General features: G+C 47.9%; 2 protein-coding genes across 5 annotated transcripts; one reads left to right on the top strand and one right to left on the bottom strand.

The window, feature by feature from the left end:
- The first annotated feature begins 204 nt into the window (after positions 1-204).
- EGR2 (early growth response 2) lies at positions 205-6,788 on the top strand. Of its 3 annotated transcripts, none has more exons than XM_053923419.2 (3): positions 205-303; positions 2,883-2,991; positions 4,318-6,788. In XM_053923419.2, exons 1-3 carry the CDS (start codon positions 205-207, stop codon positions 5,562-5,564), a joined length of 1,455 nt encoding a protein of 484 aa, XP_053779394.1. In that variant the 3' UTR covers positions 5,565-6,788. The 3 variants fall into 3 exon arrangements, with proteins under 3 accessions (XP_053779394.1, XP_024417009.1, XP_045052149.1); XM_024561241.4 differs by lacking the exon at positions 205-303 and adding an exon at positions 2,478-2,782; XM_045196214.3 differs by lacking the exon at positions 205-303 and having other exon boundaries at positions 2,486-2,991.
- A 1,697-nt stretch (positions 6,789-8,485) lies between these two features.
- On the bottom strand, positions 8,486-13,765 carry ADO (2-aminoethanethiol dioxygenase). Of its 2 annotated transcripts, XM_053922930.2 has the most exons (2): positions 12,526-13,765; positions 8,486-9,542 (listed from the first exon to the last, which is right to left on the bottom strand). In XM_053922930.2, the coding sequence occupies exons 1-2, from the start codon at positions 13,293-13,295 to the stop codon at positions 9,431-9,433; spliced, it is 882 nt and encodes a 293-aa protein (XP_053778905.1). In that variant the 5' UTR covers positions 13,296-13,765; the 3' UTR covers positions 8,486-9,430. The 2 variants fall into 2 exon arrangements, with proteins under 2 accessions (XP_053778905.1, XP_045052025.2); XM_045196090.3 differs by having other exon boundaries at positions 8,486-13,759.
- Positions 13,766-17,762: the final 3,997 nt, after the last annotated feature.

The raw sequence follows: 17,762 nt of genomic DNA, 5'->3' as shown, positions 1-17,762 counted from the left end.
GGCGGCCCTGGCTACTCGCCCGCCTGCCCGCCCACGTGCATGAAGAGGAGCGAAGCGCTAGCTGTCGCGGCGCCCGCGATCGCCGCCGGTGGGTGCCTCACCTCGGAGGCTGGCGGGGGGCCGTAACCCGAATCGCGCTGCCACGACCCACATTTGCATAACTCGGTTACCCCCCCCCTTTTTTTTTGGATTCAGGAGCTGGAGATGAGAGTCGGGCTCCCCTCCGAGGCGTCGTCTTGCAGGTGGTCAGCGCGGGGGCCGCGGGACCGGCCAGATCGCAGGCGGAACGGGCTGGCGCACGTGGTAAGAGCGTATTTTTCTTTCCTTCTTATTTTCTTTTTAAGAAACGGGATTTTGCATATTTTTGCCGAGGGTGGGGTATGTACAAGGTTGCTAACCTTGCTACGATTTCCTTCCGTTTTCCTTTTATTTTTATCTCCGATTGGAAAAGAGCGCGCAGCACGAGCCAAAAACTTTCCCAAATTGTTTCTGGGCGTTTGAAGTCAGGAATATGGCTCGCCGCCGAACAGATTTCGAGGCGGACAAGGGGAGAAGCTGTGCCCAGGTCTCCACCTGGAGGAGCGGAGACCGCTCCCAGCCGCTCTGGAGCTCTGACCTCCGAGCTCGGGGCGGGACGGGAACAGGCTCGCCGCCGCTGCGGCCGCGGCAGGTGAACGGCGGGAGTGCCGCCTGCAGCGTCGTGCTTCTTCCACGGCGTGGCGCCGTGGCCCCCACGAGGCTCCTGCGGTCCCGAACCGGGGGCAGAAAAGGGACGGGCTGGACCCTGGAGGCTGCGCCCGCGCTTCATCCCAGGCTTTGGTGGCTTTGGGGCGGGAAAGGGCCAGGCCGGTGGCGACGCGCGCCAGGCTTGAGCATTTGTGATAAGTCTTCCACGGGCCACGGGCCACGGGCCACGCCCGGAGCTATCCCGGTGCCGGCCGGGGTGCTCTGGTAGTTAGGAGCGGCGCGTGCAGCGAGCCAGAAGCCCGCCGCTACCTGGACCTCTTGAAAAGTTTTTAAAAATTGCTTTGGGTACTGAACAGAAAGGTTTACATGGGAGTCAGATGTTTTTTGCTTTTGTGTTTTTGTTTTCTCGCAAAGGGAAACCCATGTGGGGTGATGGTGGCTCAAAACTGGCATTATCGATGCTGTTTGCTTTCAGGTCCTCTCTGGGCTCACTCAGGTGGCTCTTGACGAGGAAAAGGGAGAATATGCCTTCTAATATGTGTGTCTTGGAGTAGGCGCGTGCGGACAGGGCGCACCTCCGGAGTATAGGCTCTGTGGGGTCGGGGGCTGCCGTAGCAGTGAGTCCGAACAGGCAGGAAGGTGAGAATGGGTGCCTTCGAAAAGCACTTTGTTCAGCAAGCCCGGGCTCCCGCTCTGCCTGTCGGCGAGGCTGGCGCACCGGCTCGATGTCAACAGAGAGGTGTGTAGCAGAAGGTGTGCAAGTGGGTGTGTGAAGAAGGCAGCGGGGGCAGGAGTGTATGTATCGGAAGTGAAGCGTGTGTGTGTGTGTGTGCGCGCGCGCGCGTGCGTGGCGGGGCAGGGTGAATGTCCAAGCCTCCATCTGGACGCCCCCACACAGCCGACCGCCCAGACGCGCCGGGAAGGGCGCCCGTTTCGCGCAGCAGCTGAAGTGGGGTGGGGAGAGCGCGGGCAGAGAAGGGGGGTTGTCTCCGGCTGAGGATTTCTCTCGAAGCTCCCTACAGTTCTTCTCCTCCTAGGACTTACCACCCCTCCCCCGACCTCAAGGTGCCCAGAATACTTAAACAAACAAACAACTCAAAACCTGTTCCGTTTTCGCTCCTGTATAAATAGAACAGACTTTCCAAAAAAGCAATACCGCATTCACTCTTATCATCAGCCACTTCTTTCCACCAAGTAATTCAGAAAAAAGCAGTCAGCTTCCGTGAATGTATGAAGCTTTTTTTTTTTCTTCGCTGCCTCCTTTGCTTGCGGTTTTCAGCTGCCAAGAAAGTGAGTAGGGGTTTGACTGTAGTGTCTCGGCTCCGCTCGGTTTCTTTCCGAAGTTTAATTTTCCGGAATGGCTCCCAAACAAGGGCTGGGGAGGCGGAGCCGCCGGCACCGGATCTTCGCCTTTTTTGGAAAGTCCCGGAGAACCGGAATTCCTCCCCGCCCCAAGGGGCCGCGCCGTAGCCGGGACGCGCTCGCTCTCCCCTCGTGGCCTGCGCCAGGCCCGCGGCGCGCCCCCTCTCCACCCGGTCCCCCCGCCCGTCCGCGTCCTAAACTCGACCTGCGGCTGGGGTCGCGCGCCCTAGACCCCCGCGGATATCCGCGGGCTGCGAGCGGGGAGTTGCAAGCTCCGTGGAGCCCTGGCTGCCGAGCCTGTATGCAAATTAGCCATGTGACGGCAAAAGCCTCCTGGCCCAGCCCTGTTCCTCAGTCCATATATGGGCAGCGACGTCACGGGCATTGAGGACCTGCCCATAAATACTTACACCAACACTTTCCATCTCACGGGGAGAGCAGCAATTGATTAATAGCTCGGCGAGGGGACACACTGACTGTTATAACAACACTACACCACCAACTCCTGGCTTCCCAGCCGGAGCACGGGAGAGAGTCAGTGGCAAATAGCCATTTTTCTGCTTTCTTAAAAATACAGCAACTTGTTTGCTAGTTTTATTTCTGTTGGGTTTTTCTTTCTTCTTTTTCTTCTTCTTTTTTTTTTGGTGGTTGCTTTTAAGTGTGGAGGGCCAAAGGAGATACCAACGTAGACTCAGTCCAACCCCTCTCCAAAACGGCTTCTCTGACACTCCAGGTAGCGAGGGAGTTGGGTCTCCAGGTTGTGCGAGGAGCAAATGATGACCGCCAAGGCCGTAGACAAAATCCCAGTAACTCTCAGTGGTTTTGTGCACCAGCTGTCTGACAACATCTATCCGGTGGAGGACCTCGCTGCCACGTCGGTGACCATCTTCCCCAATGCCGAACTGGGAGGCCCCTTTGACCAGATGAACGGAGTGGCCGGAGGTAAGCCGCGTGCTCCCTTCTGGGGCCGGGACACACGCAGCTCGTAGGGTATATAGATGGGGCGCGGTGCGTGTGCAGGACTTAGAGGAGAGGTTTGGGGCGCGAGGTGGATGATGTTGACTGAACTGGCTTTGAAGCCTGGAATTGGTGCAGGAGAAGCCCCGCGTGAACGGGGAATCGGGTGGTGGAGCTGGGCGCGCTGACAGAAGTACCGAGTCGCCAGCGAGCCGGCGTGCGTGCGCCGCGCGCGCCCAGCCCCCAGCGGACTCCGGGATGAGAGTAGAAGGGGTGCACAACCACACTTTGGGGCTTGTGCAGGCCTTTCGGCCGCCGGCACTCCGGCCTCCCCTCTCCCGGGGTAGAGGCAAAGTGACGGGAAAGTTCGGGGCTTTGGAGGAGAGAGCCCAGCGGCGGCGAAGCTCTAGAGGAAAGAGTCCGCTGGTTGTTTCCAGGAGGAGCAGACCCGGGGAAAGTCTCCGAGCGCGCAGTCCTTGCGGCCTTAAGGAGCGCTCCCACCTGCGCTCCGCCCGCGAAGTTGAGGGGGTTGGCTAGGCGGGGAGGAGGGGTCGGAGGTGGAGGGCGGGACACCGCGGGAAACGGCTCCCCAGCTGCGGAGGGAGGCCTGCGGAGGGACCGGTGCCGCTGGTTTTATTGGCGATACGGTGAAAAGTGGTCTTCCGCGGCCCCGGAGCCTTTTTCCAAGCCCCGCCACTGGGCTTGAGCTGGTGGGGCAAGGTTGGGAGGGAAAGGAAACCTACAAACTTCCACCGCAGCGCGGAATTCCCTCTAGCGAGCAGCCTTCGGTAGAATCGCTGCAAGAAAGGGAGGGAGGGAAGGCACCGGAGATGGGGAGCAGCCGGGGAAGTCACGGACTCCCTTCTCGGGCTCCCCTGTACAGCTGGGCACCTTTGCGGCACTGGCTGGTATTAGTCGCCTGGGTGGTGTCTGCCCGGCGCCCTACCCGTAGGAACCCCAAACAAAGGAGAAGGAAAGAAGTTCCAGGCAGATGGGGAATTTTTAATATTGTTGTTGCTATTATTGGGTGTTTTTATTGGGGACTAGAACCACAGATGGCTGTGTGTGGGGAGTTGGGAGTAGCTCATCTTGCTTTCCTGGTGGTAGTTTGAGTCCCAGACTGTGCTGGCTACCATAGTGGGATATGGGCTAGGCTCTTCTTACTGCCTGTGGACAGCGATTTCCCTACCTGTGCCAGGGGGGAAAGTGCTAGGTTGCTAGGCCTTCGGAATGGACCCGTGTGAGAGGGGGTGAGAAGGGATTCTTGTCTGCGTTCTCATTGTTCCACCTTCATTCTTCCTTTTCCCCCAGATGGCATGATCAACATTGACATGACTGGAGAGAAGAGGTCCTTGGATCTCCCATATCCCAGCAGCTTTGCTCCCGTCTCTGCACCCCGAAACCAGACCTTCACTTACATGGGCAAGTTCTCCATTGACCCCCAGTACGCTGGTGCCAGCTGCTACCCAGAAGGCATCATCAATATTGTGAGTGCAGGCATTCTGCAAGGGGTCACCTCCCCAGCTTCGACCACTGCCTCATCTAGCGTCACGTCTGCCTCTCCCAACCCACTGGCCACAGGACACCTTGGTGTGTGCACCATGTCCCAGACCCAGCCTGACCTGGACCATCTCTACTCTCCTCCACCGCCACCTCCTTATTCTGGCTGTGCAGGAGACCTCTATCAGGATCCCTCAGCGTTCCTGTCGGCACCCACCACCTCCACCTCCTCCTCTCTGGCCTACCCACCACCTCCTTCCTACCCATCCCCCAAGCCAACCACGGACCCAGGTCTCTTCCCCATGATCCCAGACTATCCTGGATTTTTCCCATCACAGTGCCAGAGAGACCTACATGGTACAGCCGGCCCAGACCGAAAGCCCTTTCCCTGCCCCTTGGACTCCCTGCGAGTCCCCCCTCCACTTACTCCACTCTCTACCATCCGCAACTTTACTCTGGGGGGGCCGAGTGCTGGGGCCACAGGGCCAGGGACCAGTGGAGGCAGCGAAGGACCCCGGCTGCCCGGCAGCAGCTCAGCAGCAGCTGCCGCCGCTGCTGCCTATAACCCCCACCATCTGCCGCTGCGGCCCATTCTGAGACCTCGCAAGTACCCGAACAGGCCTAGCAAGACACCAGTGCATGAGAGGCCCTACCCGTGCCCAGCAGAAGGCTGTGACCGGCGCTTTTCCCGTTCTGACGAGCTGACGCGGCACATCCGCATCCACACCGGGCACAAGCCCTTCCAGTGTCGGATTTGCATGCGCAACTTCAGCCGCAGTGACCACCTCACTACCCACATCCGCACCCACACTGGCGAGAAGCCCTTTGCCTGTGACTACTGCGGCCGCAAGTTTGCCAGGAGCGACGAGAGGAAGCGCCACACCAAGATCCACCTGAGACAGAAGGAGCGCAAAAGCAGTGTCCCCTCCTCATCGGTGCCAGCGGCCTCTACGGCATCATGCACCGGGGGCACACAGGCTGGAGTGCCCCTGTGCAGCAACGGCAGCACTATTGGAGGCTCTCTGGCCACTTGCTCCTCTAGGACCAGGACCCCTTGAGACGAGAGACTCAAGCTGACACACCAGCTCCTTGAGGGCCCCGGGGCCCTTGGTCCACTGGAACTGCACAGCAAACACTACCACCCTTTCTTGCCTTCCTTCATTGGGCAAAGGGCCTTGGTGGAGCCCAGCACTGCCCCCCTTTCCACTTAGAAGCAGGTCCTTCCTAAACGTTAGCCTATCTTAGTCTCTCTTTGGTGAGTTGACTATCAATCACCTCCAAATCGTGGGGAGGTTCTTAAGGGAGTTTGGTGGGCATCCCTGGCCTAGAGGGCTGAGGGCTAACCCTGCTTTAAAGGGTTGTTTGGCTAGGTTTTGCTCCCCCTTTCTTTTGACCAATTACAGGTTGTTGACTCTGAATGTCAGAGTTGACCTGAGACGTTTTCTACAGTAGGTTGGGAGATGCTGATCCCTTCAGGTGGGGACAGCAAAGACGAGAAGCAAAACTGATGTGCACTTTATGGCTTGGGACTTATTTGGGGGGACGCTGTACAGTGAGTAAAGCTTGGTCTTTGTGTGCTGCATTCTGTGGCCCTAGAATAGTGAATCAAAGCTTATCTAGTCCTCTCAACCCTTTAAGCAATATGTATTATAAACTCAGAGAACAGAAGTGCAATGTGATAGGAGGGACATAGCAATATCTGCTCCTTTTAGAGTTGAGAAACGTAGACTATTTTTGCAGTGTATATCCACTCAGATTTTGTGTATTTTTGATGTGCACTGTTCTCCAAGTTCTGAACCTTTGGGAAAAAAAAAAAAAAGCATTTATAACCTCTTGAAATGAGTCAGAGGTTAACTTATTTAAAAGGGGATGTACATATATATTCTCTGAAACTAGGATGCATGCAATTGTGTTGGAAGTGTCCTTGGTGCCTTGTGTGATGTAGACAATGTTACAGGGTCTGCATGTAAATGGGTTGCCTTACTATGGAAATGAAAATCACTCCCTGGGTTTAGTATGGCTGTATATATCTGCCTATTAATATTTGGAATTTTTTTTTAGAAAGTATATTTTTGTATGCTCTGTTTTGTGACTTAAAGTGTTATCTTTGTAGTCAAATTGCAGATAAGAATGTAAATAATGTTACTGGAGCTGACTTGTTTGGTTATTAGCTCTTAATAGTCGTGGAAACATAATTGATTTATTCTAACATAAAACCACTAACTGAAGTTCGATACTGGATGTTTTATGACTATGGTGTAAATAAATCCTTTTCAACAATACTTTTTTGCTCTAGAAATCATTTCTGAAAGATTTTCTGGTGGGAATTCAGTAGTTCATACAGTGATTTTTAGTGCTGTAAGCCAGGATATCCAAGTTTTCTTTGCTAGCCTTTCAACAGCAGCCCTTTCACCCCAAAGCAATCTCCATTCATAATCAAACGCTAGTGTTCTGGGGATTTCCCCAATGCATTAGTGTAAAAATGGGGAGGCGTTGTTTTGACTCATTGTTCCGTCCTCCATAACAGCCTATAGCTTCTCTCTGCTCCTGAGTGGGCTCTGGAAAATAAATACTTACAAACAAGTGCCCACTCGGAGACTACACTACACACTTGCAACTGCTTTCAGAACCCTGACCAGGGCCAGGAACTCAAGACGAAATGTAGCTTTGTGGAAAGTGTGGCAGTGTGGTCAAGCTGGAAATGACTTTGAGGTTCTTGGATTAGTCTCATGACCACACAAAACTTTTTGAAATGTGCTATCACCTCTTCAGATCAAAACTGCATTCAGACACTGCCGACGACAGCATTAATGGGTTGCCAAAGGAATTACCCGGGACTCATTTCTCTCCCCGAGTACCCCTATTTGGAAGGCTCATTAATCTGCCGTATGTTTGGTGGGTCTAGAGATTACCAAAATACTCAGCTCATTAGATAACACAGGTGTACACCTTCCTTAAAATCTCAAAGAAAATTTGAATTAAATAGGTAAATGTTGTCCTCCATGGTACTGGATAATAGTTATTAGCAAAAGTACATTATAGGGTTCATTTTACAGTGAGCCTTTTGTCGTAATTTTAAAATATAAAGTCACACAAAGTTGTCTATCATACAAAGCAAATGATTGTCTTTATTAAGCCACCTTTCTGTAAAAGTGAGCGTAAAGATGTCGCCGCACCCACTGCCTCTGGATCCCCGCACGAGTGTTAACACCAGAGTGCCCACTCTTTAGCTCTGTCACCTGCAAACTGTCCTGTGTCCTGGCTGTTGATTCATGGCCTGCGTTGCAGCAGAGTGACAGCTGCTCCTGGAAACTTTTTTGCCCTACCAGCACTAGTATGTGACATCTAGTATGTGACATCTAGTATGTGGAGATAACTAATCCTTTTATTTCTGCTCTGCCCAAATTTAAAGACGTGGAATACCTCTTTTTGTAACTACTAAATGGAAGTTTCTAAACTTCGGTGTCAGATTGTTCTAGTGACTGGCATTATCCTGTTAGATTCCTATTTCCTAGCTTGTCAGTGTATTATCATCCTTATTCGGCTAATCTTGTTTAATATGTATAAAACAATGCGATGTTTTGACAATTGTTTTAATGAAGTCTTCCCTCCTACCCAAATTTCATTGTATTAAAATATAGCACACCTACAGTTTATAGGATCTATAATTGTCTTGTCAAATTTTAATTTCAGAGCAGCTTCAGTCAAAATGTAAACAGTAGTTTACAAAGCAGGACTAAAAAAAGATTAAGTACATTTTATGACTCAAATTGGTTACATAATTACTTTTACCCTGACACAGGTTTGGTCAAGTAGTAAAACATACCATAAGGTGTTGTTTCAGAGTCAAACTTGTGGCTTTTACCCCTGGATTTCAACAATCTTTAATCAGATTTTATTTGTGGCTTGAAACATTCAGGTGCTTTTTACAGGTGTCTCATGTTTTACTCAAGAAATAAAGTATATAAAGCCAAGCCTATTTCTTATCGTATTCAATGCTTTATTGAGTAATTGTACTATTGATGTTTCAGCTGCTATTTGGAATTCTTATTAAAAATAAACTTCTGGAGACTAATTCTTTAAAGACCATAACGCATTTGAGATGGTTCAGTGCACATTAAAAATAGACCTATGAAATCTAAGTAAGATTTTAAATTATTCATAAACAGGCTATTTAATTTCAATATCCTAACTGCTAATGAAACTAAGGCACCTTGTTTGGTATATACATGTTAAAAATAGCTGTAGTGATATTTTAAGTCTAATACAATGTGTGTGTGAAAGAATGGCCAGCATCACTCCAAGTGCCCCAAATGCCTCCAGTCCAAACAAACAAATTTTACTGTAGAAGGAAAGACAAGAAAATACTTAAGTCCAAAGATTCTTTCAGGTGTGGATGAAAGTATTTTTTCTTGTACTAGCTTATTTTCCTTAGGTTAAATGAAAAGATATTTTCTGTTGCAGCAAATTAGTAGGATTAAACATTAAATAGTTTCAGATATGTTTCAGACTGTTTCAAAGCTCTCTCAAGGAAATAAACTTTAGAATCTGCAGGTCACCCTTTTTTAGCACAACGCAATCTTACAGTATAGACCATGAACCTTTAACAGTAATTACAATAAAGTCACTATAGTCACTATAGCAATATTTTCCTTCTCCATTTTGCACTAGTCAAATAAGATTTACCTCTAAACAATTTCAAACATGCCTTTATTTTCCGTAAGTACACTGATTTTAATCCAGAAACGTAAACATCCCTGGATCTGAAGATTCAGTATTTATATGGGACTTAACGTATGCTTTTCTTCATTGACAGTAGATGCCTCTGCTCTGAAGGGATCAGTGGTCCTGAGTTCAGACCAGGAGAGTTACAAGTGTTACCGCCCTCAGGTTAGAGCTGAATTGCAGTGAGCAGAGCCCTGAATTAGAGATGTATTGCTTCTTCATCGAGCAGTAGAGCCACAGCACAAGATTCAAAGTCATTTGGAATAGATGAGTGATGACAGAGTCCTCCTGGGATGCCAAGACTGAGGCACCTACAAGGAGATAATGCAAAAGGAGGAATAAAAAATGAAGCTTTTGGGAGAAGTTAAAGGATATTAGTGTTAAAAGGTCAAAGAACCCACTGTTGTTGACAAACACGTATTACTTTAAAAAGAGGCTCACCACTTTCATTAATAAACAGCAATTGGTATAAACTTAATCCATGCAAATCAGGCTTAGTAAAAAACCACTTCTCATAAAGTAGTAAGTAGGTACACAATACTCTCCATTGATACAAGTGCCCATTGATATGAGAAAATTAAAAAGCTTTAGAAGTATTTAGACAGACAACTTCTTACCCATGAAAGGAAGTTATTGCATGTTATTCAACAGGAAAGTTAAGTGGTTAGTATCATTGTGCTCATTAGTCTTTACAGGGAAGACAACTTTTTCCCGGTTGTTATGAAAAGTCTATATTGCAGGAATACAAGGAAACACAATAGCAGCACAGTAAGAGTCATGACTAACAGTTTATGCAGAAAGGTGCAAGTTTTGCACATTTGCCTTTGTAATAAATATTCTTTTCTTAGTGGCTCACTGTAACAGGTTACATTTTGTGTTCCCCATTAATTCATTCAGAATTTATTAGTGAACCAAGAATTTCACCGTTCCTTTTAAGCTAGAGATATTATAATAATGTTTTGGCCTGCAACAATTTTTCTTTTGAAAAGCACCTTAGTTTTTTTTTTTTTTTTTTTTTTTCATTCAGTTTGCTTGTACTCGAGTACTTTAAAACTTTTCATAGTGACGTTTGGGGAAAAAAAAAATTCCTCCTTTATTTCTGCCCTAATCCAGAATGAGTTTTTGTTGGTTAGCTGAATGTACTCCAGGTTGTAACATGCATATTACTATCCACAATCTTAATAAATTAAGCATCTTTTTGTTACAATATAATTCAAACCTAGTAGGTATGTGATTGATAACCAAATACATTCATACTGTGCTATGAATAACACCTATTTGGTGAACACTTTTCTAAGCAAATCAGAATTTGCGTATGTAGAACTTTTCAAACTGAACACATGAAGAACGGCTTCAAACTGTCCCCAAGACATATTAAATCACATCACAACATGAAGCTATCATACGACATAGTAACCCTGGAGAAAATTCTTGGCATTATGTCTGTCACGTTTTATAACATAGTAGCATGTCACTTTCAATAAGCACCCTTTTTGTTTAAAAAAAAAAAATTCATTCATCAAGAATTTACCTTTTTTCATTCTATTTTTAAAACTGGGAACAGATATTCCTTCACTCTGGGCCTCTGTAACCCAGTATGCATAAAAGAGCAAAGGCACATACTTTTCTTCCTATAGGGTCCACACCTTCCACCAGTAGCAATTCTCCCTTTATTACAGATATTAGAACTGGATTACCACATGGGCAAGTCAACAGGGCTTCCACAACAGCTGGGTAAATTTTAAGGTGTTTATTTCTAGTAGTTTTAATTAAAAGTTTGTGAAAAAAAGGAATCCTATAAACAGTAAAAAGGGAGAAATAGTGCTCCATAGCCTGAAGCAAACGGTGTCAATGCGTTTGTAAACAAGGCCCAGCTGCTCAGCCTATTAAAACGACAAAAAATAAAACCAGTCACAGATAGCTCAACTGTTAAAAGAAGGTAGGTGTGGGAAGTATTTTGCCCCAAGTTTTGGAACCCTAAAATGGCCAGCAGTGGAGTTAATTCCCAATTCTGTAACCTTGATCATCAGTGCCTTCTCTCTTCCGACAGAAAGCCACACTAGGTGAAGCAAGCACTGACTCTCCTGCTTCAGGGAGAGGGTTCTGAGAACAGAGCCACCACCAGCACAGCCAGAACCAGCAGCCCTCTGGAACATAACAGCTGAGAAAACTTGAAACAGTCATTAACATTTTTCTCTATTTTTACAGGAAAATACTGGAAGTAAACAGGGACATGGAATTCAACCACTGGCTAGGGCTGTTTTACATTCAGTTGTTTGGAAGTAATACAGATTCAGTGTCTCTGAATCTTCTGGTTAGACAATACAGAATTACCCTACCACCTCTTACACCATGACCAAAAGCAAAATAAAACAAAACAAAACAAAACAAAAAACCACTTCAGGTTAATACAGTGTTTGCATTAAAGGTGAAATTTGCAACAAGAAATCTGCTCAATTCCCAGATCTGCAGACTCACATGGCAGATAAAACTCTATGTGACAATTTGTCCTGGAATATGTAGGTGGGAATTCTTTAGTAGGTGCTGCTAGAGTAAACCAGATGTAGCTACTGGGCAAGGGGAAGGAAGAATATCTTGTCCTCTACATGCATAGTCATGTTTTGGGGATGAGCCCTCAACTCTGGAAGAATGATTTAATTTTCACAACGAATTAATCAGACAGGGCAGCTCACTTTAGACAGCAGCTCATCTCTTTAAACCTAGTTTTTAACCAGTGACCTGACATAAACTAAAACCAACTCAAACCCGCTGGGTCATGCACTGTCAGTAAGTTAAAACTATAATACGGAGTAAAGGGCAAAAGGACGTAAGTGGAGAACAAACCCTATTTATCCAAAGTGGAGGTGGGGAGGAAACCTTTCAGTGTATTTTGTACAGAATGGGGAAGAGAGGGAAGAATATTTTCATTATGGCTTTAGAATGGAAGCACTTCAGATAGTCCCATGCTCGTATCCCCCTCCCCACAAATCAAAACCCTGGTAGCAATGACAGAACCAGGAAACAACCTAGCTTCCCCGCCTACTCCACCCCCATAACCATGCCCGGTGGCTGCAGTCCAGTTGCCCGCGCTTCCCAAGACTCCCGAGGAAGCAACTACAGTCCACTCCAGTAGATCCAATGCCCAGGCAGCCTGGGGGTAGGGAGAGAGCCCTTGTGGTGGGTTGCTGGCAGCCAGGCGCAGATCTGAGTAGGGCACGTCTTCTGCCCACCGCTACCGGGAGCTTGCAGGATCAAGGGACGACCTTGGGACCTGGATAGGGTTCCCCCTCGCACCAGAAGTCATCAGCCTGCGGGGTCTCCAGGAGCCACACCTCTCGGGGAATGTCACAGGTCGATCCGGAGGGCTCCTTGGCCCTGACGGGTTCCAGCACCCGATAATAGTGGCAGTCTCGGCCGTCATCGGGGTCGTAGGGCGGGGCCAGGATGTCCAGAAAGGCAGCGGGCCCGTCCACAGCGTCAATCTGGTGCAAGTTGTCCCGGTGTGGCGTAAGGACGCAGGGGCCACTGGCCTCGGTGTACTCCGCCCGCGAGCGCAGCACGCCCAGCCGGATGGCGTCCCGCTCCCGGGGCTGCAGCGGAGGCTCGAACTGCTGCTCTGGCGGTGGGGCCCGCTGTCGTTGCCCGCTGCCTGCCTCCAACTTGTCCATGCAGCTGATACGCAGGGTGCCATAGAGCACCTTGAGCATGCCATGCATGCCCGGGTGGTCGTGCAGTGGGATGGACGTGCCGCTCTTGAGCAGGAACACGCCGAGGCTGAAACCGTCCGTCTCGTAGATGTGCATGTAGGTAACGGGTGGCAGGTTGGGCGGCAGCGGTTGCAGCGTGGCCTTGCGCGGGGCGATATTCAGGTCCTCAGCGCGGACCTGGGTCAGCAGGCTCTTCAGCTTGCTAAGGTTCTCCGGGAAGCCCTGCGGCATCGGCGCCTCGGGGCCGGGCACCGCGCAGCGGTCGGAAGTGCTGCGGCCGCCCCCGCTGCCTCGGAAGGTGAGGCACGCCTGGCGGGCGATCCGTTGGATCAGGGAGGCCATGTTGTCTCGGGGCATGCTCGGCTGTTCCTCCGAGTGCCGAGGCCGGCCCCCTCCTTTCCTCCGCCCCTTGCGGTCCCCGGTGGCCGCCAGGGCTCCGCGCAGCCCCGGGCGAGACGGGAGGCCCCGCAGCTACCGGTCGGTGGTGCGCGGGGCACCGCTGCCGCTAACCTCAGCGGCCACGAGCTCCAGAAGACCCGGCTCGCCCGCCTCACGCCCCCTCCGGGCGCGCACGCGCACGGCCCACACCCGGCACTCACGACCCGGGAGCAGGTACCGGCTTTGTGGACCTTGGCAGGCTTTGACTTACGCCTGAAGCTCCATAGCTGCAGCCCGTATTTAGGACGGTGGCCGGCCGCTCCGAGTTTCTTGCACAGCATGCTGGGACTTGTAGTGCGAAATTCCGCACGAGCGCTAAGAGAGTTCCCTCTATCAGCTGGAAAAGGGGAGGATTAGATTTGTTGGTCCTAAAGCGACCTTCATTGCAGTTCCAAGGTGTTTGCGTATTTAATAAAAGAACTGGGGCGCAAGAAAAACAGCCAATTAACTACAACTCCCGGCATCCCCTGCAGACTTCGGTGACGCACTTCCGGCAGGTGGCTTGTAGCTTGGTGGAGGCTTTTGGCCATCCCAAGGAACAGGCCGAGAGGTCCTTAACCTTTTGACGCCACTTGGGCTTGGTCAGCCATGCAGTGTTACTTCCCTCTGGCCACTCTCCTGGGAAGGAAGCCGTTGAGTTAATTTAAGCACCTCCTGGCCTTTTTCGCAGCGCTGTCTGCCACTGGGATTACTACGGCACTTTTCGTAATTTTTTATTTCTTAGATGAGAGGGTTGAGGCCTTCCCTGGTGGTCACAGTGACTACTCTGCACAGCTGTCCCAGCTGTTGTTTGTATCAGAGTCTGATGACGCTGCTCTTCTGGTTACAGAACACAGTAGTTTTTTGCTGGGATTCGGGAGGCCATTTGTTGTCACTGAATCTGTACACTGCTGTTTATCAAAACCAGGTTTGCCTTAAAAGCACCAGGTTGACCGGGGGTCGGGGGAGGGGAGGGGAGGACGCTTACAAAAAATTTTAATCTCACTCACCATACTGAGATTGATTCACTAGATGATTTTGAGCCATCCTGTAAGAAACAATGGTGTGCGAGAATCAGGAGTTTTAAAGTTCCTTTGGACTTCCAAAGCTACACATAGGCTTCTCGTTCATTTTGTAATTGGAGTGGATTAGTAAATCTTTTTCAGTAAAAACAGCATGGAGCTGTGTAACCTGTGTGATGAACACCATGAAATCTATATAATGAACCTATATAATGCTAGGCACTGTGTTAAGTGCATCACCTTAATCCTCACAATACTCTTAAGAGATAAACACCATTATTCCCAGTTTGTAGATAAGGGACTAAGTTGCTTAATGATGGGAAGTAATACAGTTTAACCAAAATCAGTAGCATGAATTGGTATTAAAAGCACCCAATGTGGAGGATATTGATTTTCCAGTCTACTGTGCCACTTGTATGTCTTTAGATTCTCAATTTATTCACTTGTAGAATGCTGGGGTGAGGGTAACAGTTGTTCTGCACTCTGGTTACTCATCAGAAGCCCATGGGGAGCTTTAGGAAAGGAAAGATTTGGGGGGTCACACCCCAGAGATTATGATTCAGAACCAGTATGAAGCCTAGGATTTTTATTTTTAAGCTGCTCCCCAAATGATTCTTGATTATCAGCCCAGTTTGAGACCCACTCTTAGATCTTTAAATAGTGAATCAGTTCTTAATATTTGGTGATTTTGATAGGGTGATTATTTGTTTTAGAAAAGAACTTTTAAGATTAATTCATTTTCAGAGGCTGCCATGCCATTTTTAATGTATTTGAATGTACTGTCAAAGTTCACCATGCATTGAAGTCCCATGCAGTCTGTTTCTAAAGTGAGGAATATTTGAGAGAAAAATCTCTCTTCATCTACAAATCTGGATTTTATTTATTGGTTTTACTTCTATTAATATAAAATTATTGGGAGGTATAGACTTCATGGAACCCAGACTTTAGTGACATACTCGTGTTTGGTTTCTGAATCTGTCACTTAAAGTTGGCTGTACTTATTTAACTGAAGCTCATCTATAAAATGGAGTGACGTGTGAAATACCGGGGTACCATGTAGAATCCCAGTACCATGTACATTGTAATTATTACAGTAGCTATTATTATAGTTTAAAAATGGTTAAAAGCTGTAAAGACCAATGAATGTAAATAATATGAGGGGAGACCCCCCCAAAAACCCAGAATTATCTTCTGGAAGGCGGGCCCCTTATAGTACAGGTGTCTCCCATTAGGTGGGTGTTCTAGGAACCATCTGTGTCAGTGTAACAGCTGGCATTGTTGTGAGAGGCTGCATTCAACTTCAGTGAATTTTTTTTTGATGACTCAACACTTTTGCTCAAGTCATGATGGGTGATTTACGAGCACACCTGCCCACTCTGTGCTGAGTGTTCAGTTTTTGACCAAAAACGCCATGACCCCCATGCTCCACCCTCTATTCACCTAATCTCACCCCAAGTTACTTTTTTGTTTGTTCATTTTCCCAGGTGAAAAAAGTCCTCAAAGGGAAACGTTTTGTTGATGTGGAAGTGGTGAAACAAAACACAGAATCACTAACAGGAGGAAAAATCAACTAGTTCAAAAAACTGTTTTGAGCAGTGGAAAAAAGTTTCAGTAGGTGTATTGCATCAAATGGAGAGTACTTTGAAGGTGGCTGAAGTTTAAACATGTATGAATAAATACACAATTTTTAATAAATAAATTCTGGGGTTTTTTGGATCCACCCCCCCTTGTGTTTGCCAAAAATTAAAATGGAATTTGACTTGTCTTGAGCATCAGTTTCAAGGGAGAAATACAAAAAGATTTTTATTGATTAAGCCGTATTCCTGATAATACCATCCGTTAGGCCCTTGCTATTCCTTGTTTTGCCAAAGAGTACAAGATTTCCAAAGACTGCCTGTATCAGAACCACCTGGGGGTGTTGGTTGAAAGAGCAGATTTCCGGATCATATGGAAACCTGCTGCATCTGAATCTTTTGCACAGTGAAAGTTTATCAGAACTTCTGGGTATCCATAGGGCACGTGATACTTTTTTTAGGCCACAGACAGGCCAACTCCATAATTCCTTCTGATGTTGCTGCACTTCACTTGTCCTTCTGCCCCACTTCTGCCAGTAGCATAGGCTGAGTGGGTTTCTATTACCATTAACATCTTTCTTTTCATGCTCCTTTTTCTCTTTTCCTCAGTGTTGCAATAAGCAGAATGAAGACCAAAAGAAATTCCGAAAACGGAACAGACCAAAGAGAAGTGATAGTGAACAAGTGCTAGAAATACAAGGCAGACACAAGATTTGGGAAAGTTTGGGATAGGTGGACTCTATCATTTGATAAATAGTGAGCATCCTCTGGATACCAGATACCATTTTAGGCTTTGGGGATTCGGCAAGGAATATCTGCCTTCCCAAGGAGTTTACCTGCAAGTATGTGTGTATTCGGTGGGGGGTGTGTTATAGGTTGTTACACAGTACAAATAAATGGGCAACATAATTTCAGGCAGAGGTAAATTTATGAAAACAAAACAGGATGATAGGATGGTGTGTGTGGTGTGTGTGTGTATAGTGTTGCTTTAAATTGGGTTGTCGGGGCTGCTCCTGATGTGAAGGAGTCAGCCATGGAACGAGCCATCTAGGGTCACAGCACTCCAAGTCCAGAAAACAGCCCAGGTGGGAAGGAGCTGGGTATAACTGGGGACCAGAACGCAGGCCTGTGGGATTAGAGCACATAGTGACCTTCAGAGTTCTGGGAGGGAGACAACGTTGGGGAGGTAGGTAACGACCATATTACATGGGCCCTACTGGCTATGAGTAGGGGGTGATGGGGAGTTCAGGGTCATTGTAGGGAGCTAGATTTTATTCTAAGTGTGGTGAGAAGCTTTTGGAGAGCTTTGGGCAGAAAGACCTGATCTGTTACACATTATGCAGAGATTGGGTGGGACCCTGGTGTGGAGAGTGTAACAGCAGAGAAACCCTCATTGGGGGTGGTAATCTAGGGGAAAGATAAGAGAACTAGTGTAAAGATTAGGAATCTATTTCATAGGTAGAGCTGAAAAGGCTTGCTGATGAGCTATTTCTTTGCCAATTTATTTCTTAAAGTATTTTTCTCTCCACTTTTCATTTTCACGAGTTGACAGCTATGTGGTGATAGGTAAGACTGATGAAGCTTAAATCTTACCTCCTGCCTACGTCTAAATATTACGTTTGGGAATGGGGGAGCACACAGAAGCATGAGTAAAGCTGAGGTGTTTTCATAGTTGCTTAATTAACCAAAAATTAAGAACTGGAAGAGCCCCCAGCATACATACATACCAGCTGTGTCCAGAAAGTATCCGGCCATGTTCTATGAAAAATAGACATTTACTGAAGAAGGTACAAGATACAAAAAACATTGTA

Source organism: Desmodus rotundus, chromosome 4 (genome assembly GCF_022682495.2).
Source record: "Desmodus rotundus isolate HL8 chromosome 4, HLdesRot8A.1, whole genome shotgun sequence".
NCBI classification, from domain to species: domain Eukaryota; kingdom Metazoa; phylum Chordata; class Mammalia; order Chiroptera; family Phyllostomidae; genus Desmodus; species Desmodus rotundus.
The sequence above is the reverse complement of the archived record's forward strand: the minus strand, read 5'-3'. Positions and strand labels throughout refer to the sequence as shown.

Excerpts from the sequence above, each read along its gene's own strand:
- EGR2 (XM_053923419.2), top strand. The coding sequence starts at position 205 with ATGAGAGTCGGGCTCCCCTCCGAGGCGTCGTCTTGCAGGTGGTCAGCG. Across the intron at positions 304-2,882 it reads GGAACGGGCTGGCGCACGTG|CTGTCTGACAACATCTATCC; the intron begins GTAAGAGCGTAT and ends TTTGTGCACCAG. Across the intron at positions 2,992-4,317 it reads GATGAACGGAGTGGCCGGAG|ATGGCATGATCAACATTGAC; the intron begins GTAAGCCGCGTG and ends CTTTTCCCCCAG.
- ADO (XM_053922930.2), bottom strand. The coding sequence starts at position 13,295 with ATGCCCCGAGACAACATGGCCTCCCTGATCCAACGGATCGCCCGCCAG. Across the intron at positions 9,543-12,525 it reads CCGCAGGCTGATGACTTCTG|GTGCCTCAGTCTTGGCATCC; the intron begins GTGCGAGGGGGA and ends ATCTCCTTGTAG.